General features: G+C 41.6%; 1 protein-coding gene across 2 annotated transcripts in view; it reads left to right on the forward strand.

Moving 5' to 3' along the window:
- The window catches only part of mmp16a (matrix metallopeptidase 16a (membrane-inserted)), a 73,377-nt gene that overhangs the window by 20,538 nt on the left and 29,882 nt on the right, over nt 1-22,957 (forward strand). For both annotated transcript variants that reach the window (XM_084938911.1, XM_084938912.1), the window contains one exon: nt 4,977-5,281. In XM_084938911.1, the coding sequence (XP_084795037.1) occupies nt 4,977-5,281 (305 nt within the window). The remainder of the gene's footprint in view (nt 1-4,976; nt 5,282-22,957) is intronic.

The following is a 22,957-nucleotide window of genomic DNA, read 5'->3' on the forward strand; positions in this document are numbered from 1 at the left end:
TTCACCAGCGCGTTTTCTGACATCCCGCTACATGAGTAATAATGTATAGGACAGCTTTCTGTGGTTATATAATTTTTCTCTGCTAAGATGTAGTGAGTAGCCCAGATTCTGTAATATTTCATGTGTGTTATACTGTTGCTTGCCTCGGCTTCGTGTTTCATGGATAATCCTCAAGTGCTGTTCTTGTTTTTTCAGTTATTATTCTAGATTTTTAAAAATGTTTTGCATAAGCGGTAATTCCTGGTAATTTCTTTTTTGAGATTGAGTTGAAATTGAGCATGTGGTTCATTTGCAGCACCACTGATAAGAAACCAAACCAATGAGGCGGATCGATGCAGAGTGGAGGAGGAGAAGGGTGGAAATGAGGAGAGAGGAAAGAGAAGAGAACAGGAGAAGCAGATTCAGAGAGAAAGACATGAGCTGAGAGGAGGAGGAGGAAACCCTGGTGGAAGGCAGAGGGTGCTCTCTGACAGATTAGGGTTATGTAAATGAATGGGAGCATTTTGAGTGTGTGTATTTGTGTGTGCATATATATATATATATATATATATGTATATGTATATATGTGTGTGTGTGTGTGTGATTGCAATGGAGGTAGTTGGAGAATGCAATCGTCTAACGACTCTTTTAATCTGCTTAAATGTTCTTTATGTAGTGTTAGAATGGGTCACCTCATTTAAATCTGATTCAAGTATCAAAATCTTGTCAGTAATTTAAGAAATGCTGCTATGCATTCGTGTCAGAATAAGAAGCAACATCTTTCCTTCTCAGTTTGAAGAAAAAATGTTTTCAAGTATAATTGAGGTTCACCGATGGACAGTGGTAAACATAAAATTGTGCTAACTGCAAGGGAACTTGTAAGGTTTGGTGCTGAAAGCTATGAGTCACAGTGACGGTCACGGTTATCCAAAGCACCTTATGCCCATAAATTATTAGGATGCTGACTTTTAGGAATATAAATAAAACATGTTCTCAGAGTTCTCAAGAGTCGCAGATCTTTAAAATTCAAATCAAAGTTCAAGTAAACACAAAAATTAGCCAGTAGACTTAAATTGTTTTTATGTTTCGTATGACGATGGTAAAGAAAGTAAAAGCATACATGAAAATGTGATTAGCATTAGCTAGCTAGAACACTTCTGAGTGTTTGATACAGAGGTTTTGTCTATATATATAATGCTGGAATAAACATTTCCCCACTTATAAAACATAATATAACATAATATGTTATAACCTCGAATCTTTTTGCGAATCTTTACCATTCTTCTCTGCAGGCCTTCCAGAGCTTTGTCAAGTTGGGCAACTATTTGCACGTCCTTCCTGATATATTTGATAGGTTCAAGCCAGAGCTGTGACTTGGCCACTTTATGTTTATGTTAACCGTTGGCCCAAAGATATTATGCAGTGCCATCTGACTGTGGTAATGCCTGGAAGTGTAAAAGCTGAATATGAAATTGGGTCATCTAACAGCTGTCAAAGGCTGCACATGTGCTGTCATTGTTAATTACCCAATGATTTGTTGAGTAAAAAGAAATGTAAAATTAGACTGACTAACAAGGAAGTTAGTAAGAACATCCCTAGTCACTAAGCCCCTTTAGCAATGTCTTGACTGTGTGTTGAGGGTCATTGCCTTGATGGAAGAACTTTCCGCTCAGTCTAAGATCATGAGTGCTCAGGTGACATGACATAATGAATTTTAAAAACACACACCCAACAACATGATGCTGCCACCGCCGTGCTGCACTGCACGGATGGTACTGTGCAGAGGATGAGCGCTGGCTTAATTCATCATATATAATATCAAACTTAAAACTGCATCTAAACCATTCAATCCCAGATCAGGTGCTCTTGTTGCACACAGTCACTGGACTCCCAGGTGTCTTTTGCTAAAGGAACAGGCGCTACCTCAAAACAAACACTTTCTCTACAGACACTACAGTTAAACTGTAGAAATCTAACTAAAAAGTGGATATCTTGTTATTGTTTCTCCCTGAAGAACCTCTGCCTTTCTGTTACAGGCTTCAAGCATTTAAAATAGTCCTGAAAAAAATAACACTGACATTTGGAAAGTATAACAAATGCATGCAAGCCCCAGGTGTGTGCTGGTCTCGGTGTAGCCACATACAGTACTTTCTGTGGGGAGGCACTAATTAGCTTTGGCATCCCTACTGTTTTCCCTGCATGCAGGTACTATTACAGCACATGAGTTGCATTCGGAGTCATTATCACCTCGCAGTATGGAGTTTAATATGTGGTGTGGCCTTAGAGCAGGCAGGGATTATTTCCATTTGTTATTGTGCAGCTTCGCCCTGCATGTGTTACCCTCTTTATCTGGCTTGTCCTTAAAATAGGACACACATACAGAGGGTTGGGTCACAGGCTCGTATGAAAACCATCTTTTTTTTATTCCTTGAGTGGCCTCAGTTGTTAATAAGGCCTTTCAGAGAGAACAGGACAAGGGCATGCATTCACACAGAACCCTGGTGGTGCTACAGTGTTTATGTGTTACTTTTAATAACAGGGAAGACGTTTGTACCTTTGTGACTCTCTCTGGGTCAGCTGATATTGATTCGAAAGACGGACTGTTTCCCTGTCTTTATCACGTTTGTACTTCAGTCTGCTTTACATAAGCCCTTTAGAAGACAAAGTGGCTATTCGTGATGCCACTTTAAGTGGTCTCAATTAGGTAGGAATAGTTAGCTAATGCCACTTCTAGATGATGTTCAAGATTATCTCTGGAATTTAAGGCTTTGTCAGCTCCCAGGTTAAGATAACAGCATTTATTACCTGCACTTTAAACTGTAGAACAGTTCAAAATTTACACAGTTTTAAGCTCAACTTAATATGAGCTTCAAAGACATTATTGTATATCTTTGAAGCTCATATCATTAAGAAATGGGGGGGAAAGAAATCCAGCAGAGGCCTGAGAGATGCATCAGTGAAGCCTCATCAGGAATGGTCTCAGTGGAACGTGGCTGTCAAGAAGCCATTCTTAAAGAAGATTACACAAGAACTGCACTGAAAATCAGTCGGGTTGTGATGCTGCCTCGCTTTTCGCTTTTTAGCCAAGATATTGAGCGTAGGGGGAGAAAAGTGTATCGTGTTCCACAGTCAACTTTTTGACCTGTGTGACTGCATCGTCTGGACGCTAGAGTTTTGTGGCTGTACTCGACAGTGTGAGACGTGACAGTTGATGTGAAAATAACAAACAGAATGGAGGTATTATCAGTTAAAGATATATTAGAGACTTTTATTTTGAAGAGCTACTGGGAAGCTGAAAGGAGGTTGAATGTTCTTTTTTTTTCTTTTTTTTAGGTGGACAAAAACACTGCTCTGGCTGCTGATTCTTCTCAGTCTCGGCTCAGTGCATGCACCAGCTGCTGTTTGCCTGACAGTGGAGGTCTAAATGTAGGCTAACAGGAAGGATGCTAGGATATCAAAAATAAGACATAGCTCTAAAAAAAAGAATTAAAAGCATCCCTGCTTCTTTGTCTTTTATCATGACGTATGTTCTATTACTTTCTTACTTTCGCTCTGTGTGCGTGTGTGTCTGCAGGGCTCAGTTCTGAAATCATTATCAGAAAGAGAAAGTTTTACAAGACTTTTGAGAGTGCAATTAAAGCGAACACGTCTCTGGCAGAGTGGTGGTCGGCCGCCTGCGAGTCAGTCTTGAAACGGCCGACAGAGAAAGAAAAGCAGATTGTGTTTTGCTATAAGCGATTAAGAGCAATTCAAAGGAATGTAGCAGGTGATTCAATAGCAGAGTATTTATAATTCACGACCAGCCTTTGTGCTTCTCTCTTCACCAAATGTGATTCAATAATGAATCGGAGCTTACGTGTGGTATCAATTTGCAGTGTATATAAATGTGCCTCGCAGTGGTAGACAAAGGCGTTCTGGTAATATTTATTCCTATTATGGAAAACGACAGCGCTGACAGCCAAACACAGAAACTGTGAAGAACTCAAATGAAAACGGGAACAAAGGTGACGAGGTGACGGAGGGTACACAAAGGAGACGGGGTGGATGCGAGGCGATAACAGGGAAGTCTTGAATAAACTTGAAGCAGTTGAACAAGAAAACAAAGAAACTGACGCGGAGCTGTTTTGACTCCCACTTTTTTTACCCACTTAAATTAAACATCATCGTTCCTCCCAAATCAGACGCAGCAGCAGAATAACACACAGAGCGGCTTGTGTTTACAAGTGTCTTAAGTTGACTGATGTAAGCTACACCTATCTGTCTATCCCTGGAGACGAACCAGATTTTAATAGAGCGTGACACTGAGATATTGTCAGACTAGAATAAAGCGGAGAGAGGTTTTTCCTGATTGCCCGAACCAGACTGTGGCTCTCAGCAGGCAGTGGACTGTTGATAATCCTTAATTAGAAAATAAATTCCAGAGGCAGGAAATTGTCCCATCCTCTCCACACCTGCACCGACTCAAAGCCGGCGGGGGAGGACTCAGCTGTTTTCTCTCACAAATCGCTCCATTTAGCTCTCTGTTGGCGAGCAGGACAAGCGTGAAATGGCAGCGTGCAGGGAAAAGTGGTGATAGTTGGGTTTTTTCCTCTCCTTGTTTGGCGTAGTGAGATCACATAGATTGACATGCAGCGATGTTCGCCTCTTTCAGCCGTTGTGCTTGAACTCACTGTCAGTTTCTGCCTTGCCATGTCTCAGATTCACAGGACTTTATTTTCTTCCCTGATTTGATTCTGTTCTTTAATTTTGTCTTTTTTCTTTTTCCTCTGAGTGGTCATCCAGCACAATAAGCTACTCTTGAGTGTGTTTATTTTACCCAGTGCTGTGAGCTCCTTATTAGACCAATTTATAATGGATTTGCTCATCTTGACAGCTGAAAGAGAAATCCAGATTTGAGGCTTTCCGGGGCATGAGGATAAAAAGAAAATGATCTGGCCTGCGTGCATTTCTCCAGTCTAACTTCTTTACCCCCTGTCTTTTATCTCACATCTCTGCAGCATAAAGAACGTGACACCCAAAGTGGGTGCTGAGGAGACCCACGACGCCATTCGGCGAGCCTTCGACGTGTGGCAAAGCGTGACGCCACTGCGCTTTGAGGCTGTGCCCTACAGCGAGCTGGAGAGGAGCAAGAAAGACGTGGACATCACCATCATCTTTGCTTCAGGTTTCCACGGAGACAGCTCACCCTTCGATGGCGAGGGGGGCTTCCTGGCCCATGCCTACTTTCCAGGGCCGGGAATAGGAGGCGACACACACTTTGACTCAGACGAGCCTTGGACGCTGGGCAACCCCAACCACGATGGTAAGGATGGTAAATACACTGTTGACCTTCATGGTTTCATCAGCTTGTTGCAAAAATACAACAAAACCAGACATCAGTCATAAAACAGTGGCTTTTATTGAGTATTTACAACAAAATAGTCCCAGCAGCTCGACCAGAAGCCAAACTGCTGACCTTACACATAATAAGCTGCTGCTGCTAATTGGTTTTCTGCAGAGACATGGCAGCCAATAAGGTTTAAAACGACTTTAATTCACACACAAAATGTCCATAAAACACAAACTCGTCACACTGTTAATTAGTCCTTGGTTGTGCGTTCATTTTTAGTTAACGTTAAACAATGTTTAATGCTCAGAAGTTGCTACCGATTTCAGGTAAGCTGCAATGACGTTAAACACACATCCTTACTTTGGAGTATTCTGCCCTTTTTTTTTCACTCGCCTGTTTTATTTCACCAAAAGTGGACAGAAATGATCGACACAGGATATCGTGATCCCTGAGGTGAGACACGGGATTTCCCGCGGCCTCGCATCCAAAACAGTAAAACAGGAAATTGTTTTCCAACCTGTCAATGTGGCTTTACAGATATAGTTACAGGTTAAATTCTTTTTTTTTTTTCACATTTACTACATATTTACTGTGGTAATTGTAAAGGTAAAAGTGTATTTTGTGTTCAGTACGTCTGCACTGAGCCACGGCTCGTGATGCTGTTGGTTTTGCGGGGTCAGGTCACTACTCATTCCTTGCTCTGCTCTGCTGTGATTTACAACTGTGATTTGCTGAGGCTTGTTCCTTCATCTCTCTTTCTCAAAGCAAATACCCCCCTCGTTGAACAACAGTAATCATATCCCCTCTCACTCTGCGCCGATCTCAAGCCTGTGCCCTCGCTGAGTACCTGCCCTTGGAGCCTTGCAGCCCGCCTTTAGCAGGGTCTGCATGCCATTGTGTTCTGCATGGTGCAGTCTGAACAGCCGCGTTGCCATCCAAGTCGTTGTGCTGAGATGCAACAGATCTCCACTTGTGTTTTTTGTGTATTAGTGGCAGCCAGTCCTAGGTGAAACTCTGAACTCTGTGCACCCTTAAGCGAGAGTCAATGAAGAGCGAGAGAGGGTGGAAAGAAAGGTCTGCAAAGATGATCCAATCACAATAAGATTTGTCCGAGTTTGCAAAAGATGGACGTACCTCTGCTTGAATCCCTCATTAAATTCTAGGAGCTGATCTGCCCTGCTGTCAGCGAGTCATGAGCCAAAAAACAATAGCAGTGGTAACCGATGCAGCGCCAAGGATGAGGGACACAGGGACACTTAAGAATGAGGGACACAGATGAAAAAAATATATAGATACATAAAAACAGATGAGATTCCTAGCGGGAAGGCAGCGGAGATAACAGCAAGCAAAAGAGAGGATAACAGAGAGAAGCACAGTGTCATTAGACAAATATTGGAAGTTCAAGCGCTCATAAGAGAGACAGAAGGAGAGGAAAAGACTGAATGAGCAGCGTAGCGAGGAGTAAAGAAAACATTTGAAGAGGAAAGGCAAGAGAGGGAGATGAGTGGGAGCTGGTGAACACTACTCTGGAAATCGGAGTAAGTAACTTGCTGTTGAAGACAGAATTTTAAGTTGGAGCGGAGGGGCATTGGCAGGTTCAGGCAGAACAGAGTGAACAGCTTTTCTTTAAGGTTTGATCGATCAGTGTGACTCTCTATTTAGGATAACGATAACCTCTAGTAACCGTTGACAATGCTGGTCGTTCATTCTGCTCCACTCTTTGGCATGATACATATGTATTAACATGCACATGAGCACACGCGAAGGTAAAGACCACACGTTACCCACGCACTCACGCGCACGATGACAAGCAGCTGTCATTGAAGGCCACGATTCACGCAGACACGTTCTGTTCCTCCCCTCAGTGCAGTATTAATACAGCCCTGCTGTGGCCCACACTTCTGTGAAAACATCCCATAATGCAGGCACTCTCCAGCTTTTTTTTTTTTTTTCAAATGGGAGTGTTTACTGGCTGAGTCCTGACTGCTCGCCGTGGCGGGGGCTGCTCTTATTCCTGTGTGACGGCTGGCGTTACATTTAGATGAGTTTTGAAGAAGCACACAGCTCAAAGCTTTTTTCTTTCTTATCCTGAAATGTAACAATTCCTATGCCAAAAACTATTGCAAATATCAGGCTCTGTATCGCTCTGCCAGATTGTTTTTCTCGACTTGGCACGGTCACGAGGCTTTGAGCCATAGTGTAGCTTTTGGCAGACGAACACTTAAAAACTGTAAGATAATAGTACCGCAAGCAACGCTACAACTTCAGTACTAATAATTAAACATAGTCCTGTTTCATTGCACCGCGTACTGTTGCAGCCAGTGTAGCTGTGATCAGATTAATGTATCATGACACAATCTCTGCAGTATTGCTCCAGTTAGTGGTATTTTTATTTCATCTCGTAAACACATAAAGTCTGAACTCTTTTGTTCTGGCCATTTATTTGCTCAGCTTCCCAGAGAGATGAAAACAAAAAAAAAGAAAAAGTAAAAGAGAGCATGTACGGTATTTTAAGGCATTTACAGTTACTCCTGTGTTTTTGCATCCTTATACAGTAAATGGATGGTAATGGATTATAAAGTGTCACGTAAGTGCAAGGTCCTCGCTGTCAAATAAAGGCAAAGAAATGATAAAATGTGTTTGTGCTAACAGCTTAATGAGACTGAAAGCTCCTCAGATGCCAGAAAAACTGCACAGAGGTTCTAATGATGGAGACTAGAGAGACGAGGCTCTGTGGAGAGTTGTCATAATCTTGCTTTTACATGGATTTTATTGGCCAGTGCAGTACATTTCTGAGCTTTCTGCACTGGCACTGCTGCTGTGTCGATATTCCTGCTCAAACAATAGGCAGACAGGTGGTCTTACGCTGAAGTGATGCTTCCTAGATTATGACTAATGTGTAAAATGGAAACGATGCAATGCATTTACAAAGAAATATCTCCAGAAGCATTTTTTTTTTCATGTCATTCCTGTTGGCTGACTTACGATTTAAGAGCCAAAGATGCGAAACTCAGCTCGCTTTTGTTTATCTGGAATCGGCGGCAGTAAAATCACGCACGCAGATGTTCATTTTAATCTAGATGTTGTGGCGGCAGGGATGGATAATTCCATATATTTCCAGTGCATGCTATTTCAAGGATTTGTAATCCATCTCTGATTCATCCCACACTTTGTAAGAACAGCTGGGAATGATGTAATGTTTGCTCAGACCAGCACATGATTTTTAGCTTTTCAGTTCCTTTTTTCATCCTATTTTTTTTCTTTCAGTCTCCTCTCCCTCCTTCTTTGTTGTGTTTCAAAGTTACAATCCCACACAGGCACACAGCAGAGATGAGCTGCTGTCTGGTAAGCTGTCATACCTAATCCTCCCCCTGCACTGTTGTCGAGAGAAAAGAAAAATATCAGTCATCAGGGCGACTGTTGCCAGCGTCACACCGTCGTTGTTATTGTTGTTGTTTTGGACGATGGTGTCACAGATGCACGCTGAAGGATTAATCCCTGTTTGCGCTGAGACAAACACTTGCATACATGTGTGTTTAAGTACTCACATGTACAGTTCCACTCACACTCCAGCACAGGTGTTAATGGAAAAGTTTCTTTCAGTGTGATTTTTAGCACATGTTGGAGAGTGATTTATTCAAGACTAGACACTGATTGGGTGCTGTCTGACAACCACTGGTTGCTAGGAAAAATTGGTATTCCCTACCCAGTAGGCACGTGTTTGCTGGAGGTCACTTTCTGTTGCTACTGAGGTATGTGGTGCAACACCGAAAACCTCCTTGTGATTGCTTTGGTCTCAAGCACACTTGCCAACTTTTTGCTAAGTGGTAGAGAAACTGCAAAAAATGTGATACAAACTGGAAACAGAGACCATTTGCTTTCAATGTAAAAGCTGTGCCTTTGAGGGATGTTGGTTAAATCATTAAGACACAACTTTAAAGGCGAACAACTGCATCCCTACCGCTCCGTGGTTATAGCAAGGGTTAGAGTTATCAGTCATAGCATCTACATTTTATGTGCCGACTTGTCACTAAGTCTTTGTAAATTATTTTGTGTTTGGACAGTGGTTGTTGTTTTTGTGATCAAGAAATGTGTTCAAGTTTAGCTAGCGTTAGGCTACCATGACCAAGAGTTCTTACAATAATCTGATGATCAAATTTGGCTCAGTGTTATAAGTACTACACCATAAATGCTTTGGTCTATATATTAGTATATGGTCTATATGGTAGAGTGCCATAACAACAGTTCAGTGTAATCTTTGAGGGAGTCTTGATATACAGTAGCTAACATGCAGCTGTTATGTGTGTTTGATTTTGGTACATTTATCACAAAGGAGAGAAGGTGGCGACTCTAAATTAAAACACACTAGAAAAGCTATAACCACGGCAGCGTGACAAAAGAAAAAAAGAAAACCGTGTTGTACCTGAAGATGTTTCTGCCAAAATTTAAGTCTGTTTTTCAGGCTAAGAATTCTAAACATCTGCTGCCTCAAGCTTCCCTAATATCAGTTTTTGCGCTTTTTCCAAGTGTTATGTTTTCATATATTAATTGCCTTTTGGGGGGTTTCAGGTAAAACATTGAATTTGTAATTCTTTATGAAACCTTTTAACACACTGTAAAGGCAAAGTAGTTCATTAAGAAAGTGATTTATACATTAATGGATCCTGAATGTGAAAGTAAACAAACCAAGGCTGTGCCAGACCATCTGTGGAGACTCCACTTTCACCCACTTATTAGCTGTTTGCTCGCTAATAACATCATGTGGGGTTTTGAGAGTCGTGTTTAACAAGTAGATGCACTGTAAGTGGCCACTTAAACATTTGCAGGTCTAGTTTTTACTTGGATGTAACCAAAATCAAAAATGAGAGATTTTCAGTTCTCATTTTCAAGTCTAATGCATCTCTGAAAGAGTTGTTTGTCACATTTTAGAGGATCCAAATGCTGCGTTCTGTAACCAACAGTGCAACGCTGGATTAAAAACAAAACGGTACTTTCAGAAATAAGCAGAGGTCTCCAAGCTTCCTTTTAGTGTGGAAATGGACATAATATTAATTACAGTCATAACGCGAGCTTGTGGTTGCTTTTTGGAAGAAGGCATGTTCAGATACAGTTTAGGATGATGAAAAAGTGAAAAGGCGTTTTGAATATTAAAATCTAAGGGTTTTGAGTTCTTTACAGTGGTGCTGTGCCATATCATATTGTCCATGATGATATAAAAGTGCCATATTTCCGTGTCCTGCTATAGCAGTGTCATGTGTTTTCATGTTCCCAACAACAAGACAAGCTCTGAAATGTCTGAGAGCGAGAGCATCATCTCAGCCTCTGATAACAATCTAATAAAAACAATCCTCTCACACATCACAATACTGCAAAATATGCAGGAGAACTGTTCCCACCAAAGGCGAGACAACAAACACGTGGTCGAGTAGAACACGGCTGCGACATAAGGAGGACATGCTAGTCGCCGCCGACGTGCAACCCAAAAGTAAACAAGTGACTCAACCGTGCATCTCTGGAGTTGCGCTGCTTAAGAAAGGAAGAGCCAAACTGTGGAAATTACTGATGCAGTTACACGGTGGCAAAATGAGGGCTTTAAGCAGCTGGATAAAGAGCTCGAGACAACATACAACATCCCTGATAGAGCAGGGCGATATGACCAAAAATATTTATCACGATATAGATTTGAAAATTTGCAATAACGATATAACTGACGATATAATTGACACTAGAGAAAATACTTTACAACTCCACAATTTTATTAGTGCAAAAAAACCCATCAATGTATTTTCACTTAAACAAGCTGCTGTTTTTTTACATTAAAGTTGTATAAAAACGTAACAGTGCAAATTCCTCGCTGACAGTTTAGCCAAAAGGCATTTCCAGTGGAAATTGGCCGACATATCCTCAGCATAACCATGTATAATATCCACAAAACTTAAAAAGAGCTTATACACACACAATACGGTAATATTATGTTGAAGCACCGTGCGTATCACTCCGCGAGGCTCCTGCCTACGACAGCCGTAATGCTCCGACAATCCATCAAGCGGTGCGGGTTCGTAGCTTAGCAAAGTCGTACTAAAACATTTGACAGATTTTCGAGCGCCGTGTAGCACATAAAATCGTTTCGAGGTCAGTAAACACAACCAGAATCCAAACATAAGGCACACGGGATTATAAGGGGCACGATTTTCAGAAAAATCAAAGGTTTGATTTTAAGTGTGCCGTATTTACCAAAAAACACGGTAATAACGACGGTCCGCTGGCATGCTCTACCAAAAATAGTGCTTTGTTGTTTATCTGACGGACGAAAGCTAAACCAGTTCCACACCACTGTCGTTGCAGCTTTTTTACAAACCAATTCTGGTTCATCTGTTTCATTCAACGATCCGCTTTCGCCCTTGTCATTCTCCGTCGCCGCCGTGCCTTTTTCGCCATGTGTGTATGAAAACAAAGGCACTGCGCATGCGCGTTTTACCCATATTCTATCGCGATATTTCATTTTCTTGTCGTTGCCCAACATTATACCGGTATTACCGTGAACGGTATGATATGGCCCAGCCCTAATCCCTGATTTACTTACATTTATTAATGTTTCTGCCTGAAAGCTGCAATCCCTGCTAAATATTGTATTTTATTTTTCTACATCATCATAAATGTCAGTACCACAAATTTCCTTTGATGCTGGATCACCCATCCCTGCTTTATAGTATTAGCATGGCCGCAACATTTTTATAGTGTTATGTTTGTAACTTCACGCTGACCTGTGTTGACTGATGAAAGAGTTCTTGCAAGACTTAAATGAGTTTGTTTCCCTTTTTAATTTTTCATCCTTATAAAGGTGATATGTCACAACACATGAATCGTCAGCATACAGATATTTGGAAATTAGACTGTGTTTGCTTGTAGCGGGATTCATGTCATTGATTCAACTCTGGAGAAGTTACTCTCATCCGGCCGGTGTTATCGCTTTTTTGCTTCACCCTAAACCCTCTCCTCTTCCTTACGGCGAGCAGACTCAGACACAGATCATATCGCACCTTTACGTGCAGGGTGTCGTGCCTTAAAAGAGCGCGTGAAGGTTGTTTGACACGGCGCTTTGGTGAGATCGCTTTCCTAGAAGCCTGTGTTTAAAGGGCGTGTCTGCCTCTTGTGCTGCTTTCAAACAAACATTGCTTGATTTCTTTAAACAACTCTGGTTAAAACACCTTAACAATCACCTCTAACAGGGACAAACGGTAAATTGGACATATGCAGCCTGATGATTTGTTTATGATTTGATTAGTGTATCCATCCTGGAGTGCGGCTAGCAATGCTGTTATGTAATTTTACCTTAAAGTGGATACTGGAGATCTCTTTCTCTCAATTGGTGTTGTTACTATCTCTGCTCTGCTTTGCAAAAACCCCGTGGCCAAAAACAGAGAGAAGTGCTCCTGGAGTTCCTGCAGCTGCTGTACACTCCCCAAATGCCTGGCTTAAGAGCCCGATGGATGGATGAATGGCTGTAAGAGATCGATAGATGCAGGGATAGATGGAGGCATAAGAGAACGGGCTAAAGATGTCATAGGGTACAATCGAAAGGAGAGCGGAGGGTGGATGTGAAAATTATGCCGGGAGGATAAGAGGATTGCATGAGACATCATGGAAAAATAAATAAATAAATAAAAAAGGGTGGGCGGTGTAGAAGCAGAGTGCTGGAGGGCAAAGAGGAGAAGATTGGAAGGATTTGGTGTGAACACATGATAAGGAGTAAAGAACTAGAACTGGAGATGGAGATGATTAGATTGTCTCTTCAGCAGATCTCAACATGCCTTGACCACATTTGCAAAAGTTGTTTTATTTATTTATTTATTTATTTTTTGACAGTTTTTCCATTTCTGCACCAGGAAAAAAAAAAGATGAGGCAAATAAGCATCAACACTCATCTGTGCTTTATCACGAGGTCATTGTCGTGGGCTGAGGCTGCTGTGTTTTCCTTTGTGGAAAAATCAAAAGCGATTGATGTAGGAACAGATAAGATGTATTACATTTAGACTTTAAGTCGCAGAGAGGCTGACTGGATTTGAGGGGAAAAAACCAACAAAAAAAAACAGCCTGGCACTAAAGAAACATTTCATCACCTTCACTGCATACCATGACTGTACACAAACACCCAGTTTCACCCGAGGGTGACTTATAAGGCCTGGTATGTCTTCAAGGACCTCCAGCCTTCGCTAATATCAGGGGAAACTATGTAACAACACAGCATGAAGGCTAGACCTACACACAGGAAATGAGAGATTCCAGGGCATTATTATGTTCTTCACCCTTACCCCCCAAAAATGAACCGGAGAGGTTAGAAAAACACACCCTCGCCAAGGAAAAATACACCAAGAATTTACATTTCCAGGTAGGAGAGGCACTTGATAACCGAGTGAAGGTTGGTTGATGGAGTGGACGTCGGGATCGACACATTTGGTTGATGGTCTTGGAAGAAAGCTCAGATCCCCGATGACATTCGCCAAAACAGTTTATCATCGACATCCGGTCCTTGTTATCCAATGGTGCATTCAAAGCAGATGCCATTTTGGGTTTTTTTTAATTTGCTGTTGTTGTTGTTGTTTTTACCAGCTGACAATGAAAGGCGATAGATTTTTAGGCATCTCCACAGCAGGCAGAGCTGGCATTGTTATGTGCAGCAGCCCCTGTTGAGTCAGGGTACCGTAACGAATGAGAAAACAGAAGAATACACACACACACACATAAAAAAAAACAAAAACGTTAGAGCAGGTAGAGTACAAGAGAGAGAAAAGGAAGAGTAGTTGAGGAACTGAAGAACATATGGTGTCCTTGCAGGTTTATTTTTAGGCTGCTACTCCTACTGGGTGATGAGGAGGAAGCGGTGCGCTCTGTCTTTTCCACCCCGTTTCTCTTGTTCTCCTGTTCCTCGCTTTCATTCTTGCACTGGCTCTGTCCGTTAGGTTCAGTGGGTTTGGCTGGCGTAGCACTTGATGTGTTTCCAAAGCACTGTTATAAAGCTGTTAAAATAGTAATGGCTACAATACAAATCAATCCAACAACAAAAATAAAAAACAGTTATGATTCAGATATATGGGTGACTGCGTATCCCGAAGCGAGAACCCGAGGAACCCAGTTTATTTGCTTGATTGACTCGCTGATATTTCCTTCTGGCTGTGGCGGGCAGAAACATGCTTAATGGGCAGCACTTGCCGGGATTGAAGAGTCATTTTGCCTCGTTGTCCAGACATTAAAATTACAATATTTTTCCAAATGGGGTAGTTCTCTGTTTGGACAACGTTTTGGGAAGGTTGGCCTGTCTGCTGTCAGGCTACGGTCTTTCAGTCTGTACGGTCCTATGGTCTTATTTTAGATTTCTTATCGGGTTTTTATTTATTTATTCTTTTTAAGTCTCCTGCAGCATGTTTGGATTTGTCATTCCACTCCAGCAAGTGATGCATTTCTATTTTTCTTCCCTCGTAATTTGGTCTAATTTCCAAAGTGGCGTCTCCTCTGTGTTTTGTGGCTGGCTCAGGTTTGTGATGTCAGGAGCTGGCTCGGGGATTCCTTTGCCTGTTTACTTCAGAGCAGGAAAGGGCGTAAAGTCATTCATTTGATAAATAATTTTGTTAGTTAAAAGTGACAGGTAGTGGCTTTCTTCCCTAAAAGCGAAGTGTGAGTTTGACACTCGAAAAAATATTTAAGTCCGAAATGCTGACTTTATGTCCTTAAAACATGCAATAATTTCCAGAATATTTCAGCAAAAATTCCAAAAAACTATTTGAGAATGGAGTGTTTATTGAACCTTTTGTCAAAAAAGAAACAAAATGAAATAGTAATTTGCACATATGAGTTTTAATTTGGTATGTGTGGTAAAGTATTGTGCAGATTATTCAGATTGTTTTAGAGGAGGGTGAAAAATGAGTCTCAGAAAGTCACAAAAACACAAACACTACTGTATCCCATATGATACATTTGGTATTATAGGGTCAAGGTTTTAACTTTTTTTCCATGTAATTTTGTCATATAAGTACAATCTAAAAAATTACAGTCGTCAGATTAAGGAATCTGATCAAATGAAATGTACATAATTGGTTTACATTCATTTTACACCGAGCATCTTTTTCGTAATTATTAATAAATCAAAAAGTTGATTGACCAAATACCCAACACTTAAAATGCTAGGCCTAAAGCAAGTAAACCAGTTCTGACCAACTAATTGATTGAATATCAAATCACTTGACCAATCATTAACACTTAGTGCTGTAGGCCCCACCCCCCAAGGTTGCTTAACTCTGGTTCCTGATGGATCTTCTGCGGAGGCGGGGTAAGCCTGCACAGATTTCCAGCATGTTCTCAGCTGTTTTATTTCTTCTAAATCTGAAAAGAAATGCGGTATGATCTGGAACCGGTTCTCTGAAACCTGTTCTTCATTTTCTCTCCCTTGAGCAGCTGTTTTTTTTTTTAAAGGGTCAAATTATTTACCTGGATCTTATTTTACCTCCCGTTCCTGGTTCCAGGCCAAACTCACCGGGTTCCTCCAGAGGTTCCTCGTCCTCCAGAGACGAAACATTGATTAAGCCTTTGGATGCTTTGATTTGTGTCCCATTGACTTCACCGGATAGACTAGAGGCTCGTTGCTGACTAAAACACGGAGCACTGTACGCCGAAGCAAAGGACAGTGGCTTTCACAGTCCATTTCCAGCATGAATCAGAGTCTGTTCTCGTTGGGCTCTGGTGCTCTGCAGTGCATTGTTCAAATAAACGAGTAAATTAATTGGCAGCATACTCCTGTACTGGAACCAGACGCAGCTCTGAAAGTCCCAGGAAAAAAAAAGTGTTGTTTCCTCAGGATCGCTAATAATGTGAAATACTGTGAAAGCCATTAACTCTCAAGTGAGATTTGAATTAGCATTGAAGCCCTAATGGTGTAAAATGACCGTTTTAGCCTTTCTCAGCAATATTTAGTTAAATGAAAATTTATCCGTTTTTTTTTCCTTCTGTATTGTTTTGTTTTGTTAATAGGGGCTGTTTCTTTTTAATTACACAACTTACGTCTGATATTTACAGGATAGTCCAGAAAAGTTCTTTCAAGGTTGTCCCACTCACAAAACTGCACTTCATCATCTGCCGGTTTCTATAAAGAATTGTAATCTTTCCTGTGCCCTTCAGTCTCTGTCTTTGTCCTATCTCCCCTGCTCTCCTGCTGCCGCTCTCTATTTCCCAGATGGAGAAAATAAATGGGGAGATTCAGATGTGGGTTCTTTTTTTCTTACCCGAGGAATAGATCTTTATCTTTTTACTGGAAACACGTGTACTCGTGAATCTCGAGGACATCAAACAGGGCTGTTGGGGCAGGTGGTAGGAACTGTATCGATGGCTGGGTTGCTGTAGGTTTGTGGGAGGACACATGCTGTAAAACAGAAGAACAGAAATGTCCACACACATATACAAACCCAGTGCAGTGGTATGTAGCACCACTACATGAGGCAGTTTGTCTCTTGCATCATGGACAGAATGATTTGACAGTATGGTTTGAAACGGTTGCCTGGGAGTACGATGAATAATATATAACCGAATACATGCATATACACAACACTGTGCGAGGCATATCTGTGAAATGTGATGTAATACATACAGATGAGTATGTTAAAAGAAAAAAGTAAGAGGTTAATGGGGTTTTATGCCCCCGGCTTTGGCTCTCAGGCAACAATAAAGCTGGAAGGAAGTTGGCACTGGGTGAATGTGGCACACAGGAGCTAATAATGCAGAGAAATCTCAAGTTAATTGTCTTGTTTTACAAAAGCGTGTCACTTATATAAGCGGAGTTAAGTGCAGAAAATAACGTTTGCAAATTAAAGCATTTGTCTTCATTTTGTCCAGCCCACTTCTGAATTTAAAGTCAGGCCACCGGAGACATCAATATGACTGAAAGGACTGGGATCCTGTATCTGTTTTAGTCTGACAGATTAATGTACAGCAAGTAATTAAAGAATGCCACGAAAGCTGCACTGCACTGTTGCAACCATGGGCTGTAATACAGGCGTTAGATTATGTAGCCACCTCGTCTCTGGATCTTCTTTTTACTAGTTCTTGAATTTGCCAGGTGCAGTATCTTTGAAGATACTGTTTGAAGAGAAAAAAAAAGCATTCACCGAATAGTTTTTCCACTTTTTCCCAAAGAAAATGAAATAGAAAGACAAAGACAGCAGAGGGATCACCATGTGTTCCTGCCCACTATGGCTGCCACTAGAAATAGACGGCTGCCTACTGACAGCAGGATAAACTTCTACGTGGGTGGCTGTGCTCTCTTCTGCCCCCACACATGAATACGCTCACGCACACACTTAACACTCTCAGAGGCAAACAAATCGCACACCTCGGGAGGCTCGCCCTCCCACAAGTCAGTCAGATGCTGTCATAACCTCATACCCATAATCCTCGGTAAACAAAAAGTGTAAACAAACCTGGCCGGGGTTCGTTTTGTTCTGAAGACACTCTTGAAACAGTATCCCTTATGTCTGCTCTGATGTGCTGTGCACATTTTCTTTGTATTTTAAGGATGGGAGTAGCCGTGTCGCCATCAGGGTTTCTCAGGGGAGGTTTTTTGTAATGTTTGGGAATGTTTTAGGATGGCTCGTGCATCAGTGCATCTCAGGCTTTGTTACCAAACTTTTGAAGAAGGTAAAATGCTGCAGCAGGTGAACTGAAAGTGCTGAAGTGTTAGGCCTCACTGAGTTGGAAGGGAGGTGCCAAACTGAAGTGTAAGGCATTAAATAAATGATGGGTATTTCAGTGTTTGCCACAGAGTTAGTCCTTGTTTGTGGTAATAGTCAGCTGGGTGTACCTTTGCTTTCACAATTGAATTAATCATTTATTATAAACTACATGACAACTTCCTCTCCAGCCAGTTCCTGGTCCTGTGGACGGGCTCCACCGTCTTGACGGGCAACTGTTGATTTAAGACCTTGTTCTGGTCTGCAGCCTCGGTGAGCTCAGCGCTGTGGCACCAGCTCTCCATCTGCCTCAGGTTCTGGATGGAGTGGCCCTCAGCTCGCAGCAGACCTCCAGAGCAGAGCAAGGACTAGTCTCCAGCTGCAGTCCAAGATGGTGGTGCTGGAGTCTGTCCAGCTGCTGGACGACAGATACAAAACAGCTAGATGACACTGAGGACCACCACAACAGCTACCTGGAAAAAAAAGTTAGAAAATGCACTCGGGCATGTGTAAAAGTGTGTAAAATAAGACAAAGAAGAGCGTCAGGTGAATATGCAGAGGGATGGCAAAAGCGACTATTGTGCCTTCTTCTTCTTTAATCAGGAATTGTGATTACCTGCAAGGCTACAAGAAGGGCATGTTTAAAACACTGTAGGCATGCTGATGCAGCCTTTTTCTAGTGTTTTTTAGCTTTATTTCAAATCGCAAAGCGAGGTCTGAAACTTGTTTGCACCATTTTCATGGCTGTTTGCCGCCTGCAGTGTCTATAGGAACAGACCGCCAAAGGATGTGCAAACACACACATGCATACACCATTCCTGTACTTACCATGGCAAATGCATTATTAATGATTAATGATCACAATGAAAATACACACGCATCCCCGTCTCACTCACAGGTGCTGCACAGAGATAAACATGACACGAATAAAAGATGTTTTTCTTTGGCAGCGTTTTTGTTTTTTTCTTCCTCCTTTCAGCTGGTTTATTTATCTTGAGTCCACTGGAACGGCCAATTTTCTGGATCCCTGGCAATGTTCCCAACACCGAATTTCAGTCTGTAGCAGTCTGTAAACAAATAATTACTCTAGTGTACATATGTTGCTCACGTCAGCTGGGCTTTGTTCTCTGACACGCTTGTGAGAATTAAGGGTAATAGATTCAAAAGCACAAGTGTTGCTCAGCCAGGGTGTCTACAACCTAGAGAGAGAGGACAGACAAAGAGAAAGGCTAGACTATAGGAGTGTTTGATTAACTCAACAACACTAACACGGAGGTTAATCAGTTTCCACTGCTCTTTGCAGTGTGTTTTTAAATATGAAAGCAGCTCATCTCAGCATTAGGAACAGTATTCAGATTGTGTTGTGGCTACTTTGGCTACTAAACAGTCTCTTTCTGTTATATAATTGAGTACTGGAAGAGTGGTGTTACATTTTATTTGTAAATTGTACCCACAAGAAACCAGCATGGGGCAAAAGTTTCAGTCTGACGCTTTGAAATCTTGTTTTCAAGTGTTTGTATTTGCAATACTTGTGAGCTGATTTGGTGAAATGCACAGAGTGGCGCACAGCGTGTTTCTGTATTGTCCTGTGAGGGTGTGTTGGAAGTATTGAGGGTGTGAATGTGAAGTGAGCAGAATGCAGCTATTGTATTTTGGCTGCATTCTTCACAATGGTCACTCTGTCAAATCAGGCGCACAGCTCTGGCTTGACAGCCAGCAGAGTTCTGCGTGCCCCGGGCCCTCTGAGCCAGGCACTGAACCACTGGGCTGAGATCCTCTGGCAGCTTGTCAGCACAGCATAGTACTCCTGGACAGCCAGTGCTCTCATTGACTCACACTCGGTTTTACTTTCTCTGCTTCCTCTGTGGACTCGCATGTCTCCAGCTTGGTTCCCTGTCAGGGCTTCTCTTGTTTCCAGTGACGTACTGAGTTGGACAAACAGCATCCTGTGTCAGTATCGTGAACTTCACCCCAGCTGGAGGACAACAGCTGATTTCTGTTTTTTTCCTTCTTTCAGACAGTAAACTGAACCTGTTCTAGTAAAGCACTTTTTAAAAGGCTAGGGTTTTTTAATAAACCTTATTAGGTTACCTTCTTTAAGGTTCTGCATGACTAATATTTTGACACAAATGCAATTTTGTTAGTACAGCTACTTGACAATGCGATTGTATCCTCTCTCTACCTTACATGTTCATGAAGGCTGATGACACAGTACACCCTGCATCAGTACCTCATTGGGTCTCCATTGCAGTTGTTGAAAGTATATGTAGCTCTGTTTGAGTCTTTATGGATGGAAGAAACGATTAAATGGTTAAAGTCTTGTCTGATAATGTCACCTTACACATGAAACATGTAGTAACCACTACATCACATAGCTACTGATTTTATAAATAGATTTAATAAATAGTTCTAACAATTCTTAGTTAAAGTATAAAGTCAGAAACTTATGGGTTAAAATTTAATGGAGAAACATAAAAAAACCTTACCTAAAAATGATGGATAAACAATTGAAATAGTCAACTAAAGGTCACGTAACAGCTAGTTGATGGAAATGCATAAATCGTTAAAACACCTAAAGGTGATGCTTAAACTGTTGAATGCTAATATATAGTTAAAATTAGCAAATAATTAGCTAAGAATTAATGACTAATGAGCTGAATAAACACATAAACGCATAAACAACAGAAGTAATGAACTGCAACAGCACTGAATAAACAGTTGACACGTTTTGCTAAAATAATGCACAGACAGTTAAAATAATAATAAGCTAAAGTCATGCACAAATAGCTGAACTATTAAAATAGCTAATAATTAACTAACAGTACAGTAGTGCTTAAGGAACTGAAGTAGTTAGCTAAAAGTCATAGCTAAACACTGATGAATAGTTTGACTGTAATGTAAAAACAGTTAAAGTCAGTAGAAAAAAGCAAAGGAACCAGAAGGGATTCCGTAGCCAAGAGATGGCAGCTAGGATGAGCTAACGTACGCTTAGCTTCTTTAGTTTAAAACGGTGTTTTTCGTACTTCATAATTGCGCAGGTTGCGTGCCACACTTCCTTGGTTAACTTCTTAGACCTGGACCTGCGATTTAGGCTTAGACAAGGCTTTAAAAAAAAAAACTGGTGAGGGCTGCTTCAGGTTCTGCTGAGACTTCCGTATGAAACCAAGGAACCAGAGTCCTTGCTCTTGTTTCTTGTGCTCTGTCAATCCACCAGAGACGCTCCTGAGGTGGCAATTAACATCCTTTTGCATTTACTTTACTGTGCAGTGCTGCTTCTTCGAACACCACTCTTGAAATCACAGTGTCAGCCATTCAGGGCGCTGTGGGAGCTGAACAATAGGAAACATTTGTGATCCCCTGAGACAAAGAGAGTGCTTATGCTTGCTTACACTCGGACGGCACAATAACAGCTGTGTTTTCTAAAGAAAGGGTGGGGGAGTTAGAATTTTGTTCATCTCTGCTGGGTGCCCTCTTCACTGTAATAAAACAAGTGAGAGTTGTAATTGCTTTGTTTGACACCTTTCACTAGCTTGATGTTGATGTGTAGTTAGGAGTCACAGGGGATGCTGTGTTTTTGAAAACTTGGTCCTTTGGTGGCGTTTGGGATTTGTATACAGTAAAAAAGAAGCACAAGAATGTGATAACGTGAGAGCTGGGAGGGATAAAGAACAAGGTACACTTACAAGTGGGCTGATTGCTGGTCACCCAGGCTTGTAGCTTACATCAGATGTCATGTATTGAGTGAACCACGGGCACTTAGTTAAGCAGTAAGCAGGCAGGAAGGGTTATGGGCCCCTGGAGGCTTTTGCTGAAAACCTGAGCTATTACTGCAATTGAACAGTGGTGACCATAGTGTGTGTTCATCTCCAACCCTACGCAGTCTCTCTGCACTCCTCGCGGTAAGTTCAGGGAGAGCAGGTAGAGGTTTCTGCGTTTTAATCAAAGCCCCTGCTTACTGCACATCCTGCGGGCAAAGATTGTAAATCTCCACTTTCATTCCAACTTCAATTTTTTTAATTTCATTTTTCTTTTCTTTCTCCTCGACCCTCATTAGCAGCAACCTTGACCTTATCCTGAGCAGTGTGGGCAACACTGCAGCTGCCGCTTGATCGTTGCCCACTTAACAGGACAAAAAAACAAAAAAAACCTGCTGAATCATTTAACACAAGCAGATTTTTATTACTTAAAACTCATTCGTGTGCTAAATAAATACTTGTCTTTTTTTTGTGCTGAAGTCTTGCTCAAATACGCAAACGGCACACATCATAACGATGACTCACCGTACGATGAAAATACAGGACTCAAATCCCCCCAATCCAAAAACTGTGACCCTCTGTGGATTATCGCACAAACCCTGCACAGATTTGTAATGCATTTCATCTCCTGGCATTGTTTTCTTCAACTGCATCCTCTATTTTCTGTGTTATTATTTTGTGTTTGGGGTTGCGATTGGGCCACTGACAGTAGAGCGATGTTATAAATGCCAAGGTCAGAGGTTGGAGTCGTGTAATTCATCATTTTCGTCCTCTGTGATTGAACGAATACTGGAGCACTCTTACACGATAGTACACTGTCCCGAACCTTATCGTTTTCCTCGCCTCAGGTTTTTTCTATTTCTTTTTATCATCCTTCTCCCCCCAGTTTCCCTCATGTAGCTATCACTCCAAACGCCCTTTCTCCTTGGTTTACTTCACCTTTTTTATCTCTCTATGTATCCAATATATCAAATCTTTGTCTGCCCCCCCCTCTGTTCCCCCATTCCATAACTTTTTCTCTCACCTTCATCTCGCTTGGTTTCCCTCCTTGTGCACTGAAGCTCTTTGTTTCTTTCATCTGGCTCCATCCTCTTCATCTACCCACGTCTGTCTAGGCGTCACCATTTTCTCTCTAGGCTCTCTGTAACTTCCAGCTGATAATTAGCCAGGCGGTACAAACT

The sequence above is a fragment of the Perissodus microlepis genome, chromosome 9 (assembly GCF_051167445.1).
Source record: "Perissodus microlepis isolate ML-2025 ecotype Zambia chromosome 9, ASM5116744v1, whole genome shotgun sequence".
NCBI lineage: Eukaryota > Metazoa > Chordata > Actinopteri > Cichliformes > Cichlidae > Perissodus > Perissodus microlepis.